Source organism: Watersipora subatra, chromosome 7 (assembly GCF_963576615.1).
Source record: "Watersipora subatra chromosome 7, tzWatSuba1.1, whole genome shotgun sequence".
In the NCBI taxonomy this organism is placed as follows: domain Eukaryota; kingdom Metazoa; phylum Bryozoa; class Gymnolaemata; order Cheilostomatida; family Watersiporidae; genus Watersipora; species Watersipora subatra.
Genome location: NC_088714.1, coordinates 5619714 through 5643481, shown reverse-complemented (window position 1 = coordinate 5643481; position 23768 = coordinate 5619714). Strand labels below are relative to the sequence as shown.

Here is a 23768-nt window from a genome sequence, read left to right as displayed (position 1 = left end):
CAATATACGAATCGTTACACAAAATGATTGTTATGGTAGCTCGCACTGCTACGATGTAGTGTTGGACTCTACCGAAAGGAATGCTTTCAAGCATTTCATACAGAGACAACTGTATATAGTTGTAGCTTTTTGTAGTAGCACATATGTAAATGAAAGTTTCTGTACAAAATATTTTTTTAATAGAAATAAATTTCAGTTTTAGCTATGCATGTTCATAAAATACCGATTTTGATGAATTTTTAAAAATGAATTACACGATTTTTGGGTGTTTTTGCGAGGCTTTAACCCAGCCAAAGGGTTAAGCGTATTTATCTTTTGGTTGTTGCCAATTCTTTTACCAATTATTGTTTCCTGCTCACCCAGACCATTATACTAGAGTTCATTCCTGTAATGGTCCCATTTTAGAAGTATGTTAATGATGGAATCTATAACTTGGGTTTGCTAAACGCCGCTCCAGTATCAGCGCTACTCAAAATGAGTAGTAAACTTGGAGTAATCGTCATGATAATCATTGTTCAAGCCACAAGTATCCTATTGTGCTAATACCCAATTTTTTAAGTAGTGTTTAGCAATTAGTGTAGGCCTAATATGGTTTGTTATGAACAGTTCCTAGCTCAAACAGGCCCATTACTCAAGTGCTACTATAGCCCAAACAGTTCTTTTTATGAGCCGAGAGCGTTATAGCCTGGTTGCTACTTTAAATTTTCAATTAGCAATTTACTTAAACACTGCTCAGCTATCTGCGGTGAAGGTAAATGCCCTGGCTCTCTACTTCACCTAGCATTATGCAATTAATGCTTAAAGACCACTCGTCACCTAGCTGACTTTCCATGTACGGAGAAAATGATTTGTTCACGTTTTCAATGCTCTATTTTCCTCAAAACCTTTCCAATCATTTTTGTGCTTATTGTTTCCGGACCCTACGTTATCATTTGCATCATGCGTCATAAACCACACCATTGTTTTTTTAAATTTAGCTCTACTAAGCGTCGAGATAATGCGCCTACACTTGCCATGTCGGAGAGCAGGAAGGGTGACTGGGACTGATAAAGGTCTGCACTCTGAGAGCAGTCAGAGCATACTTAGTAAAGTCTCAATGCGTCATGCTATTTGGGAAAGGTCATTGTGTCTCTGAATTTTGTGACAATTTTAGGAAAGTCAGACATCTAAATATACCACTTCACAGCACTGTTGACAGCGCACCAATAAACGCATATTTGAGCACTATCAGCAGCTTTTTAAATAGAAGGCATGATAGAGCATCAGTCAGTTGGTTTGATATTGGTGTTGGGACGCCGTCATCAAACTTGTATTCTAACACTCAAACTTCACCAGAATTTAAAACATATGTGGTTGGGCATGCTTGTAGCAGCTGTCTGACATCAAATCTCAGTCCCATTTGAGATACCTTGCCGTTTGGCATGTTAATAAATTTACATGATGATTTTTACATTTTCAAAAATTCAAAAGGAGATTGAAGAGTATTGAATATTATGACTTTTATTTGCATGCCATTTTATACCATACAAATCTTGCTTGGGGAGGAGGGGTAGTGAATGTCGCCTATATTTTGACCTCTTTTTTCGATGGATTGATATTAAACCTTTGGGATGCAATAAATCTGCTAACTTACCTCTAACTTGTCAAAGCTCTCTTAATAAAATGTGCATTGGGAAGCCGAAAAATATCTCTACCAGTTGTTATCTGTTGCAATTAATCTGCGATGATATTATAGCATGTGCCTTGCTTTGCAATTTGCTAAAGCTTTCAATTTTTTATTTAATTCTAAATTTGAAGACATATTTTTATTTTATAACTACATATATTTAACAATGCAAATAAAAGCGAATAAAAGCTCGTTGCACTCGTTGATATGCTTGCTACAGTTTGCAGCCAAAACTAGCTTTTTATGTGCAATAGAAGAGGAGTTATGAGCGTCGATCCGTTGTAAGTTGTGTTAAGATAACCGCAACGATGCTATTAAATAATGCGCTGTAAATCTGCACATCTATAAGTTATAGAAAGACAATCGATCAAATGCTGCAAATATTTAGTCATAAACAAGTGACATACATGAACCATACTTATATTACATACAGAGACAAAAATTAACGTCTATAAGACAAAAATATTTGCATCATTAGCTCGGGTAGCTGCGTTCTGATTGTTGCTTTCGATGGAACGAACTTCTTCTGGTTGTTCAATACCTTCCACAATGTCCTCTGACCTAACCTCTTCTGCACTACTGAACTAGTGATATTGGTGTCCAAACAATTTTTGGCTGAGCAAAACCATTACACATTGCATTTAACACAAATGCAACGCGTAAAAGTTTTGCTCACTAAATGTAGTCTTTGCACCATCGTAAATGTAAACCGTTTTTATATGCATGTTTATATACACATTTTTATACACATATAAATTCGAAGCATCAAGACCGTGTTAAACAAAGAACTACAATTAGCCTGAGATAGTTATTAATTATTTTTATGATGGTGCTTTCAAAGTTTTAGCGGAAAACAAAACGAAAAACATTGAAATTAGAAAACAGGAGAATTAGTTGTTATTGATGTAAACAATGCATTATTAATATGATTTGTGGACACTTTTCTACTGATCAATTAATATTATGAGCTCGTAAAGATCGAAGAATGTTAAAGTAGAAATGGAGGTGGTGGTCAATTAAAGAGTGGCACTCTATTTTTCAACCCTTTTTCCATGGTGGCGGTCAAATAGAGGTGGCATTCAAATAGAGGTGGCATTCAAATAGAAGTGGCATTCAAATAGAGGTGGCATTCAAATAGAGGTGGCATTCAAATAGAAGTGGCATTCAAATAGAGGTGGCATTCAAATAGAGGTGGCATTCAAATAGAGGTGGCATTCAAATAGAGGTGACATTCAAATAGAGGTGGCATTCAATTAAAGGTTTTACGGTAAATTCATTTAATATGTATCATTTGACTAGTTGAGCTAATTTACATGAGATTGTATAGGCAATTCTAGTCTGAACTTTGGCTTTCTATATGTTGTAAAATCGTATGATTATTTATCATATAAAATAGCACTTCACCTCAGATCACCTCAAACATAAAAAACAATCTCCAATGATTGATGAATACCGATACTTTCTAATAGAATCTACTAAAAGTTTGTGCAAGTTCATCTTTAGGCCTAAAGGTCTCAGATTATAATGAGTAAAATGGCGATAGCTTGTTAGTTTTTCACTCAAGGTAAAGCAAATTTATAACATAGGAATTATCAAGTATGCATAATTATTATGTAATAAATAAAATGTGGTTTTTTAAAAGCTATGTTCAGAGCAATTTAAACTTAAGTAATTATCTAAAGGATAATTATTTACGTAAAGCTAATAAAGATGGTCAAGATGATGTATGGAGCATACATCATTTTGACCATAATTACATACATGCATACAGACATGTATGATGTATATATTTATGTATGTTGTATGTATGCATGATTTATGTATGATGTATATATTTATGTATGTTGTATGTATGCATGATTTATGAATGATGTATAAATTTATCAACCGTTTAAAGACCAGTTTGTACTTGGTTTCCGGCTGGGGTCAATTTCAAGGATGCTGTCTTTCCTCACATCAAGCTTTATTTGCTATATAGCCATCACCAACTGTATGACTCGTTACAGGTATTAAAATGGCTGCTAATGGAGACGGGAAGGTGTACAGCTGTACTCTTTGTGAACATCGCAACCCTGATCTGTTCGACTTCATGGATCACATGGTCACCCATTCCAAAATATACCCTCACGGATGTGATCATTGCACTGCGAGATACAGCCATGTTAACACATTACACCATCATAAGCAACAAGCTCACGGTATCTACTATTCTATGGCAGATGTCCCCGTGGCTGTTCACCGCCCCGAACCAGTAAGATCGTCTTCTCAGTGGCAGATATTTGCTTGTCCTTCCTGCGACTACAAAGGTTCCCGAATTGATTCATTTAAGAAGCACGCCACAGAGCACACAGGCCTGTACAGGTACAATTGCTGTATCTGCTCTCTTCCCTTCCACTATAGCTTTCAACTCATTCGACATTTCATGCGACAGCATGGCCAACAGAAAGCTGAATATGAAGAGAGTGTGGAGAAATCTGAGAATCTTATTTGGTTCAAGGAGACAGCGAAACTTTACAAAAGTGTTTCCAACTTTAAGTTTGAGGCTACTCCTGTGAAACCGTTGAAGAATGAGAAGGCTCACACGATGCAGACGTACATTTGCGAGGTGTGTGGCGTTCAGTTTGCATCCAAGTTAAGGTACACATCTCATGTGTTTGACAATCACAAGTCTAATGAGAATACTTCTAATAAAGCAGCCCCAGCAAAGAATGGCATTGGTATGTCAACTAAATGTTTCTTTGTAATAGTGCACCATTATCATTATATTTGTAATCGAAAGTTATCTTACCCTTCCTAGTTGTATGTCAGTGTATGGTTGTGTGTACATCTCTAGGATATTAGACAAGTGGTAGCTCTTATTCTCTAGTTTGGTTTATCAAGTGTTTTATAATTTTCTTGATAGACTTAAATTTTGACACCGAGCGTGATGTGAAGCCGTCTGAGCTGCAGATAGAACAAGTGTACTCAGCATCAGAAGAAAAAGGGGTAGATTCTTGGCCTTTTGAAAATAGCTTGCTTGATTTTTCCAAGTAAGTCTTTGCTTTCTGCTGTTCACTATCAGTGATATATTGGAATTATTTCTTTGTTTTCGTTTTGTTAGGTTTTGAAGCTAAATTTGATTTTATTTGCAACGTTTTATCGCTTGCTAAAGTCTTGCAAATGGTCTTTTTGTCAATATAATCTTTAGAAGTAAATAGTTTTCCCATTTCTCATTCCATGGATGGTTGTTAAGTTTTCAACATTTCAAGTTGAAGTTTAAAGTTGTTAAGTTGATTTTAAATTTTTTACTTCTGTAGTGTTATGTTTCTCGTCACCCATTTGATAAGTTTGCATTATGAGAAGGTGTTTCTCTAGTCCTCATCTAAAGTTGTATATAAGTTGCAATATATCGTTGTAGCTCTGTGATCCGGCTTGTAACATGATAACTGATTTTACTACTTTTGTATTAAGGCCTTTTTAAACTGTCTGCTATGTATGATCATTCATTTTTTTTAGCTTTGTTTGCAAAAAAAACTTGGGCAAGATAAAACATCGTTAAGCGCTCCATACATTTTTAGTACTGTATGTGCAGGCCTGAGTAACCAGTTTATTCAGATGATCACTCTTTGTTTTAAAAATCATCATTGTAATGAAACATTTGGTTCAACTGAATGTATTATGGCTTTCAAACCTTGATATGATAAAGTATTTACTATATATTTCTGATAACAATAGATCACATCGGTTGCTTTTTCCTGCTGCCTTGACAACCACTTCGGTTTCAATCAGATTTTGTTTCAAAGTTTTTTTTTTTACAAAATACCAAGTAAATTTTGTGGTAATGCTAACAATTAATGAAGATATATTTAGAGTCGGCTGATTAGTTAGACTGTTTGTTCACTGTATGTAATTGGTTGTTTCGCAGGTAAAAGTTCCCATCAAACTTCACCAGCGAAAGTTCTGCTCGAATATTAAAGGAGTTATGTACATTGTATATATGTATGTGTCTAATCACCCTGATTCTAAATCGTTGCAAATAGTATTTTCGTCAACATATTGTTCTCTAGATGTAAATAGTCTTCCTATTTCTCATTCCATGGATGTTTGTTAAGTTTTATTTTGGTCTAGCTTTAGTTATAATCTTTTAGTTATAAATTTATGTACGCTCATATTCCAGCTTTGAGATTTTGTGTTTTTCACTGTCATCAAGACAAACTAGAAACTTGTAAGCACAGCTATAATTTGAGTTTTACATTTATAAGCACTGTTTGAAGACATGTGTGATGTGATCCAGTTTTGTTGCTGAATTACTATTCGCCTGGCTATTTTCAACATGCTCCACCTATTTCATCAAGTTTTTGTTTACAGTTTGCAGCGAATGTTGACTGTTCTGTATCAAAACATTTATTAACTTATGACCAGTAACCAGCAATATTTGTGTTGAATTTAGTCATTTTAACCATTGCTGAAATGTAATATTACATATTTTATTATAATTGCAAGGATCATCAGAACTACAAGCAAAAATAAAAATCTGACCTGAGAAATGTTTGTCATTATTTGCTGTCAAATCATTATTCGCCCTACGCATAGCAGCCCATGACAGGTAACTAGATTTTGTGTAAACTGTAAAACGTATTGCGCATGCCCTTCAGATCTGTTGTTTTTCATTTCACACAAATAAAATAAGGAGCCTCTATTTGCACGCAGAATTAGTTACACAATATACTTAGTACATACAGTAATACATGTAGGTACAGGTATTGGCATATGAAAATACACGCAAATGCTTTGTAGGAGTTGTTCTCTCTGTAATTCTTTAGGAGTAAATCTAGCAACACAGCATGATTTCGATTATTTAGTTGAAATATAAAATGCCCAACGATTTTCAATACAAAACTGCTTTGTACATTTAATGTACTTTTCTATTTGTTACTTCTGTATTACAATTGATCTAATGATTTAATTGCTCAAAACTTCTATAACTAGTCGCTTATTTAATTATCGTGACGTATACGTGAGAGTTGCGCTACAGAGTACAGTAGTGCGAATTAGGATATTCTAATCATACCAAAACGTTTTTTCGCCCGCTAATTAGTAGGTCGAAAGTTATACTCATATTTTAACAATAAAGTCGAAAACTTTGTAACCTGACGGGCAGACTTGGTACACAGTCGTTATCTCCATCCTTGAAATCAAATATTTTCTGTTCTGATGAATCTGTGATACTACGCTTTAGGCTAGCTGATTCGCTGTTTCAACTAGTTGTTTACATCTTCAGGCTTTTATCGTGAGATTGTCACTCTGGTAGGGAAACTAAAATAAGTTTTGGTTGAAAGTGATACTGATTACTAATGCTATGTTCGCATCTATTATTATCGACTAATATAATCAAAGTTATCTACATTATATTAAATCTAATATGGTAGTAATAGAACATTGAATTTTCAAATTCACAAAAGACAATGGTAAGGAGGTAAACATTGATTTGACGCTCACTTAAAATAGAAAGATTTTAGACATTCTACGAATAGCAAATATCTTTTAAAATATTTAAACGTCACTCGTTTTGAAGAGTTGAACGAGTAAAATTAAACGCCACAACAGTTTTACGCAACCAGCCTCGTATTACACGTTGTCTTTTTGTTTACGTGGTCATTGCGTGCTTTTAACGGTTGTTTATGCAGATTGCTTACACAGAGCATTCAAATTGCATTGTGCTTATGGAGTATTAGTAATTGTTGCAAACCTATTTTAGACTATTCGAGTTTGAAATGATTATTGAAATGTATTTTTTTTAAATCTCTGCACCGTATAAACATGATTATTATTACAAAAATGCTTTTTAGTTATTCTTTTTATTGTTCTTTGTTTTTTTTTTTGGGAGATTTCTTAGTGTTTTTATGTATTATAGTAGGCTGAGATTAAAGTTTTATGCCTTGACATCGTCTCCTTTATTTATAATTTGGTTTGAGACTCGATACTACTAGTCAGATGGCATTGACATTAATGTAATGCAATATTTTAATGGCAAACACGTTATATGTGAGTTGAAATTATTGCTAAATAAGGTGTTCCAGATTTTTTGTGGTGTTTATGTTTCTTTTTGAAGTAATTTCATGTCCGATAGTTTTTAACCAGTTAATCACACAAACTGTGAGCTGCATTAACCATAAACGAAATTTTAGAAGTCACATGATGATGTGAGTAATCCTGCTACAATACGGGCTGTGAGCGTAATTTAACTTGGACATTTTAATGCCATGCTCCACAAAAAATCTAGAAGTTTTATAATCCAGAAAATAGATTTTCAGACTAGGGCAGTCAGATAGTGTCACCGATTGTATCAAAGAATGTGCTATAGTTACACTTGAGGCTTATGGACAGGAGTTTGTTCGAAATTTATTGAAAAGGTTGAATCTGGTCAAGATAACATTGACATAAATGATTGTCTCTTTTAACGAATTGTATTTCACCCGAAAAAGTACTGTCGCTCCTCATTTTTGCCTGAACCAATTCAAGTAGGCCCCTACTCATTGGCGTAATGGATCATCATGTATATATAGTTGTTGTGGAAGTTTTGTTTTTATAATTGCATTTCGTGTTACAGCTGGTGTAAGACTGTCATGTTTGTCACGCATCAAGCAATCACATTAATTAGTGGATCATCGACAGCATATTTTGATTATAAACATGCCTTCATTGCTAAAACTGTGCTATCGCAAGGGCATTTTCTTTTGTTTTTCTGATAGACCAAACTTTTAAATGGATTAAAACTTTTTGAAGATACTTGCATGCAATTCCGGGTATTAATTACTGTCAACTAGTATCCTGATATTTTGGGATGATTTAGAAAACCGACAGTTTCTTGTACATATTGATGGAGGACATTCACTGACTCTGTTGAGTTGAATTCAACTAACCAAGAAAGATGGGTGGCACTGGCAGTCATGTACCGCCACTACCACATTTGCCATCCAAAATCAGGAAAGCAGCTATAACACAAGCTCTTGGCCGGAAGTTTGACAAACACAAGCGGTTAAGTCGAACCCTGAAACGAATAATTCACTACAACAGCAAGCATCCGAATAAGGACCAGTGTAAGCTGTTTAGAGAACTTGTATCCACATGGACTACGGTTGAGCTCTCACGTCTTGGTAAGTTTTTCATATATGTGGTGCGATAGGAAAAAATGCTCAAAGATTCAGTTCTGCGTTTACTATATTTTGTAAATTTTGCAATTAAGTGCAATTTGCAAATGAGTTGTAAATTGTTAATTGCAAGCAATTGTAAATTTTGCAATCAAGTGCAATTTTGCAGGTAAGTTTCACATATATGTGGTGCAGTTTTAGAAAAAATGTCCAAAGATTCGATCCTGTGTTTACCAGAATGTTGAGTCAATAGATGATGATATGCTTTATTGTGAGATTAGGCCTCATGCCATATTTAATTAAATGCGCATACATCACATGCATAAATAAATCACTAAAGAAAGCAAAAAAATGAGACATATTTAAATTTAGTTTTTGCATAAATCAATACAAAAAGGCGATTCCTATTTCTAAAGCTTTTTGTCATACTTTTTATAAATAGTAGCTGTGCTACCCGGCGTAGTTCGAGTATTACAAATCAGCCTATAAAGAATGAGAAGTAATGAGAGTTACCTGCCACATGCTATTAGCCTGGCAGATTGCCCATGGAAAATTTTAATAAGCCAACAAATGACAATCACTTACGCAATCACACTGCGTGGTATGCAAAGCCATTGGGTATGTGCTCCCATATAGCGACTTACATCGGAGAGCTAAGTCGCTATATAAGAGCCAATGTAACAACCCATTTTCTGTGGCCTATTGGGTAGGGTGTCAGACTGGCGAATGGTAGGGTCCGACATCAAATTTTCTATGGTACGGATTCTTTAATCCAAGATTTTCACACGACCAAACAAGAGCGAAGCGATTGATTGGGAGATTTATGATAAATGCACATGTGCACACAACTCCCGAAAAATTATTCGTTAACGGCCGTCACCAAACCCTTGCAACGAAATCCTATCAACAAATTTAACTATTTTTCAGTAAAGTCGTTTAAGTATAATAATGATTAAAACGCATATAAACCTCTTTAAATATGTTATCAAGCCTTTGAAAGGTTACCGCAAATTCCTAAAACTAACCCATCTGATCGGATTATACACAAATAGACAGATTAATTTGGACGAAAATCGCCACAAAACGCTTGAAAAGCTTGGTTTAATAAAAGTTAGACCGGAAATTGAAACGCCGAGCGACAGAGAATAGAACGATAAAGTCTTGCGCATTTCACGAAAAAATAACGTTCACTTTTCGCCAGTCTATAGCATTGCCGAAGATTTCAGCAATTAACATAGGAGTACAGAAATCGTTTCATTTTTGCCGATTTCAATTTTTTCATTTTCATTTGCCGACACATTTGAGTACTTTCGTATTCTAACTGATGTCCAACGCAGTGTAAGTAAAGGAAATGACGATGATATTTTTTAACGGTTTTTATGAGATTATTACAATAATTAATTATAAGTTTGGATGACTACAGAACAATGACTACGTAGTACAGATTTTCTAAAAATCTATATAAATATCACAACTTCGTGATATTGTTAGCTATGACGTTTTGAAATGTAAACAAAATTGTGCATTGGTTTTATATTATTACTATATTAATAATATTGGTTATTCTAATAATATCAGTGCATTTTACTTCTAATATTGGCCAATATTGCATTTCTCTTTTTGCAGGAGGAGAGATATAAACATATAATCTTTTCCTTTCATTATTGCTATTTGTTGTATATAATAACACCCACACGTAGTACATTGCAGCTACCATTGCAGTTATCCTATTTGACTGCTAATATTGCATTTCTCAACCATCAGTACCCTTTCTTTTTTCCAATATCACTTTGGTCGTGGGCTGTATGACAGTGGACTTTCTAGTAATAGCTATTGCTGAGATGCGGATACACCACATACAGACATAAAACATACTTCAAGAGATCTATATATAGATATTAAAAGGTTGTCAATTTGTCAGTAGAAAATGAGAAACGCAGCTTGCCATTGTTATGTACTGAAACGTCATTGTTGCAAAACTCAGTTATTGTCTGGAACATGCTTCAGGTGGTCCCAAATTAACGCTTTGTCGCTGATGGCTAGTAATATGTGGTCGCATGACCCCTCCTTCACGATATCTTATATATATTGTGGCACACTTTATATATAATACTTTATATACATGTATATATAAAGTACTTTATAGGGGGGAGAGGGGGAGGGGACTATTCAGTCAGTTTAGGAAGGGTTCCATTATCTATTTATTTATATCGCTTCCAATTCTTTGCGTTTACATTTTTAACAAGCTATCATTGTTGGTTTTTATGCAGTCTTGGAATTATCTATGTATTAAACAAAATTTTAAAAAATCAACAGCGTGAGTATAGATAGGAAGCAGCAATATTTATAAAGTATATGCAATATGCTTGTAATATACTATGGTTTTGAGTTCTTATGTGTTTTTCTTTAATAACACTCAATAATCATATGACACTCTGTTGACGGTTCTGCAGGCTTAGCAGCGGCATAAGGATCATAGTGTACGCGAGTTACAACCTGCCCAGTTAGCCTATGTTCTTTAAGAAATGGTTATCTAATAGTATGAGTAAGAGTGTTTTGAAGAATGGCACTTGAACTCTCAGGCGTAAGTGAATGATTTATGAAGAGGCTGACTGACTAAACTGTATCGCCATTTGATTGCTAGCATTCCCGCAGCAACCCTGATCTTAATCTCTTTTTCTCAATCAATACTGTTTCATCAGAAACTTTTTAGCTCAATTACCTGTTGTAAAAGTCTAACAATACTGTTTGAGCACGTGTCGTATTGAGTGAAGTAATTCCATCTTTCGCTTGATTTCATCTCTTCTGGCTGTGTGAATGACTCGCAAGTTCAGGAATTCTAATACATGAATCCTAATAATTCTTTACCTATTACATGGCACTATTTGATAAGGCCGCGCGTGTGTTTATTGGCCTTTTTCTAGAGCTTTTGATATAAACACGCTTGGATAATATTTGAGAAGCTGGACTACTCAGTACACCAGCTCGCCTCTCAACGTGGTTGGTCACATTCATTTGCTCTGCCAGGTACTAGATTTGCTACTGTTGCCCTTCACCTAAGCAAGTCTGTCACAGTTTTTCAGTAAACAAAAAATTGTTGACTGCTCCCTGCATACCCAGTAGTTACCAGCAGCTAGTTTGATTATCGCGATGTCATAGGATATTAGGCTAAAGGAACTTAGAAACTAAAGCCAGTTATTTTATACAGTGGAGGTATACGAGTCCATTATAACTCTGCATCAAGTCGCTGCTGAGGCAGCTTCTGCGAGGTGTCTCACCCACAGCGGTCCAACCGATCTTCTATCCGTACTTGAGAAGCAAGTCTGCACCGACTTGATCCTCAGGTACCAGGGCGCCTGCTTCCCGTGTCATAAGGCTATTCTCGCCTCGAGGAGTGTCTATTTTCAAAAGGTAATAGACCGTTTCATTCACTGTCTAAGATACCTGCATATTGCATTCCAATTGCTAGTGCCATGGGAACGCCACTATTGCTGCAACGAATTTACCATTTTGCATATGTCTGACTTTCGCAATACTGACTTTGTATTTTGGTTGACTGATTGAATCGGTCAAGTGTGGCTGAACCTGCACTTGTCTGGTTTAAGTAGCTTTTGCACTTGCCTCACCCTTTCTCAGCATAAACATGCTGACCCACTCTCTGATTGGTATTTTTCATATGTGGTACCATGATAGCAAGCTTTTAGTAATACTTTTAATGATATTTATTTTTAATAGTGCAAATCATAAAATGATTTAATAATTTTAAAATAAATATCAATTTAAAAAAAAACTTTTTACCAAGCTAACAATGGCTAAACATGAACTGATAATCTTTGGATTACTCAAAAGTCTTCAGTTGATTTTCACCTAAAGGATTGCCTGAGGCACTCTTGTCTACATCTCGCCACTCAATCTTTCATTGTTCATCAACAAGGGTGTGACAAGTTCTTCTCTCAACACTCTCGCAACAATATTACAGACATTGCCGATTGTTTATGGGGTTGTCTACTGAATACTGAAGTTACATACATAGCGTGTCTGGGGTGCCCATAGGAGAGCCACATGTGAGAAATGGTAAGAAGTATTGCTTTGTGGGAGGTAACTCTGACAACTGAATCGCATCGAGCAGATGCCCCATGAGTTAATCGCTCACTATGAGGGAAGAAAAGTGGAGCGTTTTGCAGCTCTCTAGTTTATAAGGAACATTTTTGCTTTTTGCATGTGTAATTTTATTCAGCCTCAAATACAAGCTTTTGGCAATACCATACACCTAACATCAATGAAAATTTATCGCTAAATGCTATCGCGTATACAATTTTTATAAACATAATTTTGTAATGAAAAATCAATAACTTTGTGCAAACCTATTCATGTAACTTTTAGAAAAAATATGTTCTTCTTTATGATACTTACTTCTGCAGCGCCTGTGGCTAGAAAGAATATTTCCGTTGTTCAAATATTCGTCAGACATAAATTTCTTTGTCAGACTCGGTATCAAAATATCAGCATTTTATTCAACTGGAGAGTGTCCACAGTTGGGCATTGTGTCACAATTGTAGAAATAGCAATCAAAATTTAATTTAGTTCAGGAATCAGTCTATAGCGTGCCGACCTGCAATATGCATCGTTGATTATGGGAACAGTTTCATTGCTGATCGAACGGGCAACTCCTGTCATTTATGTAGGGTGCCCCTGGCTAATTTTACTAATCTTGTAGCGCACACCATTGGCAGATGTGATGTTTCACCTGGCTAGTTTGTTTTTGTTTATTACATTTGATGTCATGAGTGACTGAATGATTATAGCTGTTTGCTGAACAACAAGATCGGACAGTAGACGTGCCCTCATCCAGCTGCACAGTTGACTCGACAATCTTTCTACACTTTCTCTACTACCTCTACTCAGACTGTCTTCCAAATAGCGAGGTAAGACAGTTGCGCTGCTAGGAATTCTTGAATTGTGGTGCCTGTGACCCGCTTACTGTCATGTACCATTTAACACTGCAACCTGGAAGTTTCACTGTCATTGAACTTGTGCCTGTGAACCAATTTTAATCGACTAAATTGATTAGGGTGGTAAAGATACGGCTATGGACTGATATCATATATACCATACATATCATACATGGACTGATATCATACATACCAGCAAATATGAATAAATAGGCCTGGTCACTATGGCTATAACTTGACTGGCATTCGTCGCTGTTCAAATTAAGATGTCATGGAGCTTATTATAAAATGTCAAGTTTACGACTGTCGCATTTATGTTTTGGCGAAATCGACTTTTTAGAGGATCGACCTAATTTTGGCCATAGCCAGTATGTGACTAAGTGCCTCATATTTGGTGCAGGAGACTAATTAAAAATTCATTAATGTTGTCATATAATATATGACTTGATGTGTTAAAAATTTTTTTTTGACAATTGTGCTTGATAACGAGTTTAAGCAATAATATTTTAGTAGAATAAATGTAGTAAATTAGAATGCTCCACCCATCAGGTCGTGTGAGAGTAACTTGTTTTTGGAGTGTTCCATGAGCAAGCCAACCACAAGATCGCTTCAAGCAGCATCGACCCCAAGGAAACATCCCACAAACCGGTTGATTCTTGTGAAAGAAATAGTGTCCAGTTGTTCTTTCATAAGGCAGCTATGTTCATTTGCTGTACAGCTGAAGGTCTCTTCTTCCCACTCTGCTACTTTATTTAGCTACAAATATAACGCGTTTCGTGGTTCCCACGTTAGGTACTGACTTTGGTGAAGAAGCACTATGAAAGGTTGTTGCATTTGCAATGTTTTTAACGATATAATGTTGGAAGTAATTAGGTAATTCAGAAGGAAAAAATTAGGCAATTCAGCGCAAACATTCTTATATAACTTGTAAATTGTAGTTCTTTTTAGGATTCCTACGAATCTCACAGTTGGCTTGAATGAAAGGTAAAACCTTTAATCATTTTGATTGCCGAATAAAAAAATTCACAATAAAAACAATCAAACTTAAAGAACTTAACAAAAGTTTGGTCATCTATAAATTGAAATTCCTTTTTTAGAATACTTTATCAGCACTTTTACAATTTTTAATGTCAGTGTAGCCATGAAACATTAACAGTAATAAACACTTCTAGATTCGAGGGTACAAGTTTGTGTGTAGCACAAAGAGTACCAGAAGTCAGAACATAAATTTAATAACTCAGTGTGAACCTATACATATAGCTAACAATAACTATATTTCCTTTCTTGAATACTTGAGCAACACTCGGACACGTTTCTCACTTTCAGACTGCACAAAAACTTTAACAATTCTAATTGATTGGAGAAAGTTGCTAGTTCACTTTCGGACTCTGAATGAAACCGTTAACAATTCTGATTGGAGAAAGTTGCTAGTTCTCTGACGAACTATGAGAGTAACAACACTACCCAACCTATTATTAGCTCGACAAAATCGGTCTAAACCCAAGTTCAACCCACAAGTATTTACTGTATGAACACTTTGATTACTGACTGTGTGTAGTACTCCTACAGCTCCTGTCATTCGTATGGGGCGCTCTATGTAACAATTTACCAATTTTATAGATCTGGTATTTGGATATAAGTAGAACAGCATTATTGTGCAATCGATTAACGATATTAGTTGATGAACAGTGAATGCCATTTAGTGATGGGGGTCCTACCACACAAAGTTGTCGTCAGAATAGTCACTTTTAAAATCACTGTCGTCACTTGTAAAATCACTGTCGTCACTTTTAAAATCACTGTCGTCACTTTTAAAATCACTGTCACCTTTTTCAAGTTGGTAACCAAAACAACCTCTTTCTTCACATTCGTTATTTTAATACAAATATCCATTCTGGTGGCACTGGGTTGCGTTAAAAACCTGAAACTTGCTCAGTTTGAACTTCTGCTAACCAAAAGCATGGCTCAACCAGCGACCTTCACAAACTTATTAGTAATGTTTGGGAGCATTGCTGATTACTCTGCGAAGAGTGACAGCCGTCTCAGGCTTTTAGGGCTACATTTCTTGTACTGAAAATAGACCGAGTTTGTCTTTAATAATCACTGTCAGTCACAGACTTGGAAACGGATTTGCTGTTAATGTCGTGGCATTTCATTGCTGTTTACTTTAATTATTTGGCAGTCTATAAATGCTGGACCAGATGCTTCAAACCAAAACTAGTGAAGTTTCGGTTGAACGTGTTGATTTATGGACAAATAATAAGTTATTAAAGGTATGGCTACACGTAACAAATTTTTCGTTGGTTCTAACCAAAATCACGAAATGATTGAAACACACAGAATTATTCTGCGCTGCTAGAATCGTGCTAGCGAGCACGATTCCAGCAGCTTTTGCAATTAGTATAGTCCAAGAGACGTATAATGACACACAATAAAAGTATAAGCGCAATTCAACATAGTACACACGATGCAACTGCCTAGATTGCGTTATTGTATGTATTTATTGTTTGGACGCTATAGCTACAAATTGTTTATTTTTTAATTATATTTCCTTTTTAGCAGCAAAAGTTTTGTGGTAGAAAATGTTGCCATCTTTAGCGCAATCAAGTCGGTGGCATCGTATTTACTATGGTGAATTTCCGTAATATTTTTCTTGCATGTCGCATTATGTTCTCGGACTACTTAAATTAAAAAATGTGCTAGACTCGTGCTCACTAACAATAGCGCAACTTAAACAGTTACATCGTGTGTTCTATGTTGAATTGCTTTCGTACTTTTATTGTGTGTCGCGATACATGTCTTGGACTATACTAATTGCTAAAGCTGCTAGAATCGTGCTCGCTAATAATTTGTTTAATCTGTTAAAAGCGTTTCGTCGACAAACTCGGTGGGCATGCACAGCTCAAATAATTCTGTGAATTTCGACCGATTAATTCTGCGTTTTCCGTGATTTCGGCCAGAACTCAGAACCAACGAAAAATTTGTTATGTGGAGCCGTACCTTTAGTAATCCTACTTACACAATCATCGTCACCTCGTCACCTACATTGATAAATGGTCGTCTCGTCTGTCACTTTTTAAATATCCCTGTCGTCGGGTCGTCAGAATCGTCACAAAACATGGGAGTACCCCCAGTGATATTGTTATTCCTCCGTGTACCGGTTATAAAATGTTACATATACGTATATTCCTACTTTTAAAGGCAAAAATTGATTAAAATGGTTTCAAAGTTTAATTTTTTAGTAAGCCCAGCCGTCACAAATGATGATCGTCACCAATGGTGATCGCTTTAGATAATTTGTGATGGTGAGATGAGGTCGATAAATCAAGCAGGCATAGAGAAATGAGACATTGATGACAGGTTCAATTGTAGATTTTTGTTTGACGTATGTCTTATTGACTCAAAAAACCTAGTCGTGCTAATGTAATTGTGTTTAGACCACCTCTAAGAGGTCTGAAATGCGGTCAAAGTTATTACAAGTAGATAAGGAATAGATTTTAAAGAAGTTTCAGTACTATTGAGTTGAAGTTGTTTTAAAAAGGTTATTTGGTTAGTGAAATTAGTTTTTAAACTGTTAGTTATTGCATTACTTGCTTTCTATTAAGCCTGAATGATTTAGTTCAGTATTTATAGACATTTCAGGACTGTGCAACATGACTCTCTTAAGCTTTTACCATCACTAGTATATATATATATATATATATATATATATATATATATATATATATATATATATATATATGTATATATATATGTATATATATATATATATATATATATATTCACTTTGTCAGTCAGTGTGCTATTAACATAGTCAGATTTGCTATGTTGGCTAACATTGGCAACTGAAGCTTTAAGTAATTGTGGCCATATTTCCTTCCATTCACGTCTGCTCTTTTTCTCAACGGTGCTCGAAAGTGTTCTTATAAACGTTAGCTTCATACTCTTACAAAATATAAAGCAAATTAGGTTGGTGAGAGGATAGAACAGAAATGTGTGTATAGAAATGTGTGGTAAATATTGTGCAAGAGCCACATTACTGACTTCCGCTTCTTTTGATTTAATCAGATTCTGGGGACATGGGAGGGAGCATCATTAGTCAAGCCTGGTTCCTATATACGTCGCAAACAATGGTGGCAGGATCACAGGGCTATCGGCGATGAAATCGGAACCTACACGCCGAGTACCGTCAGTAGTTCAAGGCGGTCAACACAATAGTTCAGCACTATTCAACTTTCGCAAGGAGCCGCAAGCAAACATTTTCGAAATGCGCCGTAAATGTAAAGGTCAGCACTTTTGGAACGGCATGGCGAGCAGCCATTTTTATGCGATAATCAGCAACACAGCACATAAGCCGTTGAACCTAGCGTAGCAAGTGTTTTGCTTTGCAAGATTACCGCCAGGGCCCTCCTCCTCCCCCCTCCCCCCTGGCCGATATGGGAACCAGACTTTACCTCTGTAGGGAATAGTTGTTAGGTTGAAGCAGAGTGCTCTGTGCTTACTCTGGGTTATCACAGAGCTGCAGAATATCCGTAAAAATTCTTAGAGAACTTCTATTCAATTTTAATGCAATTCGAACAACAATTCTATGGTGGTGTTCATATTGTTTTACTCTAAGTAGGTGCACCCTAACATAGGTTAGAGTAGAGGTTTTGCTAGCTCAGTTTGTTTACACTACTGCTGATCTAATAGCGATACAGTTTCAAATGCTGCAGCAACACTTTCAAATTACAAAACTCATCAGCAGTAATTCAGAAGTTCAAACAAGGTTTAACTAGTCTTTGTTGGAGAATGTAACTGGAACAGTTTTGTACTGTGATGCTGTACGCTTTATATGTGTGGCTCCAAGTCAATCAATCAATTTTAAACTTTGCTGTATTATTTCTGTCATTTTGATAGTGGTTACAGGAAGTTAACATGAGCATTACAGGTGTTACACGAGGATTACAGGATTGTTTCAAAAGCTAGTTATTAGCTTATCTTCGTGTTTTGTAATTTTAATAGAGCTAACTTGATAGATCAGTCATTTTGAGCATTTAAATTTGTGATAAACCATAAATGATGTTGCAGCTGATATCTCCTGGCAACTTTGAGTCACTCTGCAACCATTTTGGTGTGCAAAGGACATGCGTCGAGGCTCTCGCTTATCTCCATCACTCCTGCAGCTACACCGACCTCTCCCTTGTCTTCCTTCATATTAATCAGCCAAGTAAGTCTCTTTACCCTTTCTCATTGATGAATAGGTAATCGTTATTCCGACGTATAAGTTTAAAAATGATCTACGAAAGGCTTTACTATTCAAGTTATTTCTTCTTTTCCCAATCGTCAGAATTTTCCCAGTCGTCTTACGACTGTTGAGTGGGATTCTAGAGAGGATGGGGATGATGTTGTGTGTTAGAGGTTAGCTAACAGCTTAAAAATTAATGCATTGTCAATATCAGTCGCCCATAAAATTGCAAATAGGAGTTTAAATAATGTTTTTAGTCAATTCGGTCACATAATAGGTTTTATCAGAATTTTTCAAATCGGGAAAAGAGATAGAAAGATTCGCAGCATTTTTAAAATATATGCCAGAAACAGACACTGCACTATGTAGTCATAAAAATTGCTCCTTTTGAGCTGGTTTATCTAAAAACTCTCATTCAAAATCCTTCACCAAAAAAGTGAAGTGTAGATTAATAGGTTTTCAAAAAATAACTTGAAAGAGTAGCTATTTTTATGGAAAATGTTTGAAATTTTCACTTTGTGTTCAGGAGGAATTTAGTTCTAACATAATCCATGAGATGAATACTCGGGCCAATTTGTATAATTCTATAGCGACGACGTGAAAACTAATATACAAATACGATACAGACTTTTCCAGTATTTGTTTAAGATGCTTCAGCCTTATTTCGCATGTCCACAAGATTGATCTGAGCTGGTGAGCTAATCACTACTCTTTTAACTCTAGATGCTAGCTTATAACAGCGTTTATAACGGTGTTCAGTCAGTATTGCTAGTAATAATCCTATTTTTACTGTCCGTTTTTATTTACTTACTAAGCTTACTTATGAGCTTTAAAAAGACCTGTAATGATGCATCATAAGGAAAGGTTTTCCGTTCTCACATTAGCTAGTTTAGCTGTCGTATTAACATATGTTTACATTTTGCTAGAAAATGACTTCCCCGTGTCGCAGCCAAAAGTTTGCGTCACAAGTATTTACATCTTTATTCTTTTGTTTTTTCTGCCATTAAAATCATTGATGACAAGCGACATACCATAGTTATATTATTATAACCAAATGTGATTTTAAAATGTTGTCAGTTAACCTTTAATGATGGGTCAAAAGCATAAGAACAAGTATCTGTTTATTCAAAAGATGGACAATAATGGTTAGCTGTGGTTTGGGTGCAGTAACAAAGCTTTGACTTTCTTTTGCATTAGTTATACATGTACTTCAAATGCAAAGTTCAAAGAATTTGTTTTGAATTTGTTGTGAGTTGCACACTTGGTGACTTTTGTCGCTTAATCCTTCTTTAATAGTTGATATTCAGGGTATGGTCGGTATTCAGGGTATGGTCGGTATTCAGAGTATGATCGATATTCAGAGTATGATCGATATTCAGTGTATGGTCGATATTCAGAGTATGATCGACATTCAGAGTATGATCGATATTCGAGGTTTGGTCGATATTCAGAGCATGATCGATATTCAGAGTATGATCGACATTCAGAGTATGATCGATATTCGAGGTTTGGTCGATATTCAGAGCATGATCGATATTCAGAGTATGGTCGGTATTCAGAGTATGGTCGGTATTCAGAGTATGATCGATATTCAGTGTATGGTCGATATTCAGAGTATGATCGACATTCAGAGTATGATCGATATTCGAGGTTTGGTCGGTATTCAGAGAATGATCGATATTCAGAGTATGATCGATATTCGAGGTTTGGTCGATATTCAGAGTATGATCGACATTCAGAGTATGATCGATATTCAAAGTATGGTCGATATTCAGTGTATGGTCGATATTCAGTGTGTGGTCGTTATTCAGTGTTTGGTCGTTATTCAGTGTTTGGTCGTTATTCAGAATACCATTTATGTGAATTACTATTTAGCGATCACTACCCCTGTTTACTTTGTATGGAAATTTGTCATGGAATTAGACTAGTGTACCATTATATTATTATCTATTATCTTTAATAAATGCTACATGCTAACAATAACATCATGGGCTGTTAGGTTCAGTAGAACCTGATCTGGTTAAAAAATATTTATTCCCAAAAAAATGTAAAATGCTAAAAAAATTCTTTATTCAAAAATTCTAATAATAGCTCTAGCTGGACATGACGAAAAAAGTGACAGACAACAAACTTTGAGAAATATATATAGATGTATCACAAACAAACCATATTGTTTATATAGCAGGTTGGTGTTGCTATGGAGGGTATAAAATATGCTCAACAAGAATCGCTGCAACTTACTCTATACAAGTACTAAAGTTTTGTACACGTAGTGCCTTTATGAAAATAGTCTACGCAAAACTGACCCTGCCATTCTTCGTGTTAACCAATTTACAGTGCACCCATGGGTTACGACGTCCCTGTTTTACGGTTTTTGCGTACCCACTCTTAACAGACCCTGCCTGACTTCACAATCGTGTATTACATCCAATCAATTGCCAAAATCTACCATAATTTAAATAATATTGCAAAGGGTAATGCGATTAGAATTCAAATGCCTTACACGTGTACCAGAGCCAAGTACCCCTATTTGTAGGAAATCTGACAGCATCCCAAATTATACTGTCCCGCAACCTCTGATGTTGACTATGCGGATAGTTTATTGCGAATTGTGTGGACAACACCTGTTATCCACTTGAGGCCTCATGTAAGCGGTCCATTTATGAAAACGTCTTTATCGGGTTCTACTCTAGTTGTCATCAGTGCAGTCGTCTGGTGCAAATAGCAGAGATGTGAGGCACAAGTTATTGTACCTCTGATAAATTGTGGCGAGGTTGGTCGAGTTACTAATTCAACAAGTCTTTTGTGATTGTCATAGATGTAGAGGTGATAATTCATTTGTGTGATGTCTGTGTAAATATTTGTGTTCAACTTGGCTACGCTGTAAGATGAGACAACAACTTTGGTATTCTTCTAAAAGTAGGTGAGGTTTTGAGATGACCTTCTTCTGGAGTGCTAGAGTTTTGCTAGTGTCTCGTTTGTCTCTTCAAAATAACTTTTCCTCTGTTTGTTTATTTGCCCGTTTTTGGCCAATTTCTTTTGATAGACAGTCTCCTTTGTTTAGCAAAACTATCCAGACTTGAGACTATAAGACTTTGTATTTCTTGTTCTTCCCCTCGCCAAATTGGACACTCAGACAACTCCTGGTCATAAAATTACTTATCACTTTCACGAATCATCTAGGTTCATTGCTTCCTTGTAGAATGTTAAGACATAATGTACGTTTTACATTGCCGTAAGCGAGTCAGCTTGCATGTGAACTCTATTTTTCAACTCTACTGAGTAAAGGCCTGGACATGTTAGCACAAAAATAGCAATAGCGATTTTGGTGTTATGAAAAGCTATGATCATATGGTGATCATAATATTAAAATCTTAAGCATATGTTTTGCAGTCTGATTTAGTTAATACAGTGCAGGCTAATTAAATATTCTTTCCTATTCTCTCATGCAATACATGTGAACAGATGAGCGATCGGTGCAGGTATGTACGATCGGTGCAGGTATGTACGATCAGTGCAGGTACGTAAGGAAAAAGTGATTAAAATAAGGTCGATTAACATATCCTTTGAAAATGAATTTAGCAGCGCAAAGGAGAAAAGCTTCTATGTGTTGACCTAAAACGAACACGCTGGGTGAATATTAATAGTACATGTCCTGTTTTATACTCGTTTGACCATGCCCTAACAGCTGTCTAATTCCTAAAATACAATTGAACAAGTTAGGTTGCTGACTCGACTGTGGGCTACACTCTTTGCAGGTGAGCTCTGCGCATCAGCTTCTCTTGTGCAGCAGTCGGCATCTTCATGCTTGCATTCTTTAGGCCTAATCAGTTTTATATGTCATCTCTTGGCATGTCCAAAAAGTAGGACATGCTTTGTTTTGCTGGAATCTGTTTGTTTTTACCACAAATAATGGATGTTATGAAGCACAAAGAGTAACAAACGCATGTATTAGTAGACAGGTTATAACTAGATGTAGAGCACTAACCAACTAGCTAAAGCCTCACTGGCTATGAACTAGCACCATACTGTTTAATGCCTTTGATCAAGTGCTCATGTGGCTAACTGTTTGTAAATTGTATTATGAGCTACACTGAATACTCCATTTTGCCCTGTGTTTGCTTCGATGTTTAATTTAAAATTGTTTTAGTAACACTAGCATGGGTAGTATATTGATCAATGAAACTGAATGGTCCGGTCATTCTCAGCACCCATTTTCTACTTTTATTGGATGACAACAAGCGTTATTAGGATGGTAGAACATCATTTTGCTTGTTAGTAGAATTAACCATTCAGGCGTAAATACAATATCACATGATGCCTGCCTTGAAGGGAAACACCAGCCTTTTTAAATAACTCTCTGTGCATTTCAATCATTTGCAAATAGCTCAAGTGTTATTCTATGTTAACCAATTCACACCCAATGTGGGCATTAAATAAAATAATCAGTATGTGTAAGGTTTTATTAAGAAATTGCTAGCAGTATGAAGGAATGTTTGCAGTCACCACCCAAAACAATGCTTTTACACGCATTGCAATGTTCCAGTCTAATGTTGACATAATAAGAGATTACCTACGGATGAAGTAGGGTTGATGCACACAACTAGATAATCTCTCTTGATCTAGTGTAATACAGACCAACCAGAGCAGTACTTCCGATCCCCTAAACCAAACGAAATGATCCCTATTAATGTTGCCATTGCTGTGCATAGATGTTTGAAGTAGAATACATCTTGGCAGGCTTACAATGCCTCACATTTGATCAGATCAGTTTTAAAAGAGTGCAGTTGATG

At 35.9% G+C, this 23768-nt stretch overlaps 2 protein-coding genes across 2 annotated transcripts in view; both read left to right on the top strand.

Annotated features, from left to right (window-relative positions):
- Positions 1 to 3652: 3652 nt before the first annotated feature.
- LOC137400084 (zinc finger protein 710-like) lies at positions 3653 to 6205 on the top strand. The gene is made up of 3 exons (XM_068086393.1): positions 3653 to 4383; positions 4569 to 4695; positions 5571 to 6205. The coding sequence occupies exons 1-3, from the start codon at positions 3681 to 3683 to the stop codon at positions 5572 to 5574; spliced, it is 834 nt and encodes a 277-aa protein (XP_067942494.1). The 5' UTR covers positions 3653 to 3680; the 3' UTR covers positions 5575 to 6205.
- Positions 6206 to 6866: 661 nt separating this feature from the next.
- LOC137399450 (BTB/POZ domain-containing protein 7-like) overlaps positions 6867 to 23768 on the top strand; it is a 39173-nt gene continuing 22271 nt past the window's right edge. Inside the window, exons 1-5 of the mRNA XM_068085571.1 lie at positions 6867 to 6952; positions 8499 to 8802; positions 12005 to 12207; positions 13602 to 13721; positions 18819 to 18957. Of these exons, the coding sequence (XP_067941672.1) occupies positions 8577 to 8802; positions 12005 to 12207; positions 13602 to 13721; positions 18819 to 18957 (688 nt within the window). The 5' untranslated portion in view covers positions 6867 to 6952; positions 8499 to 8576. The remainder of the gene's footprint in view (positions 6953 to 8498; positions 8803 to 12004; positions 12208 to 13601; positions 13722 to 18818; positions 18958 to 23768) is intronic.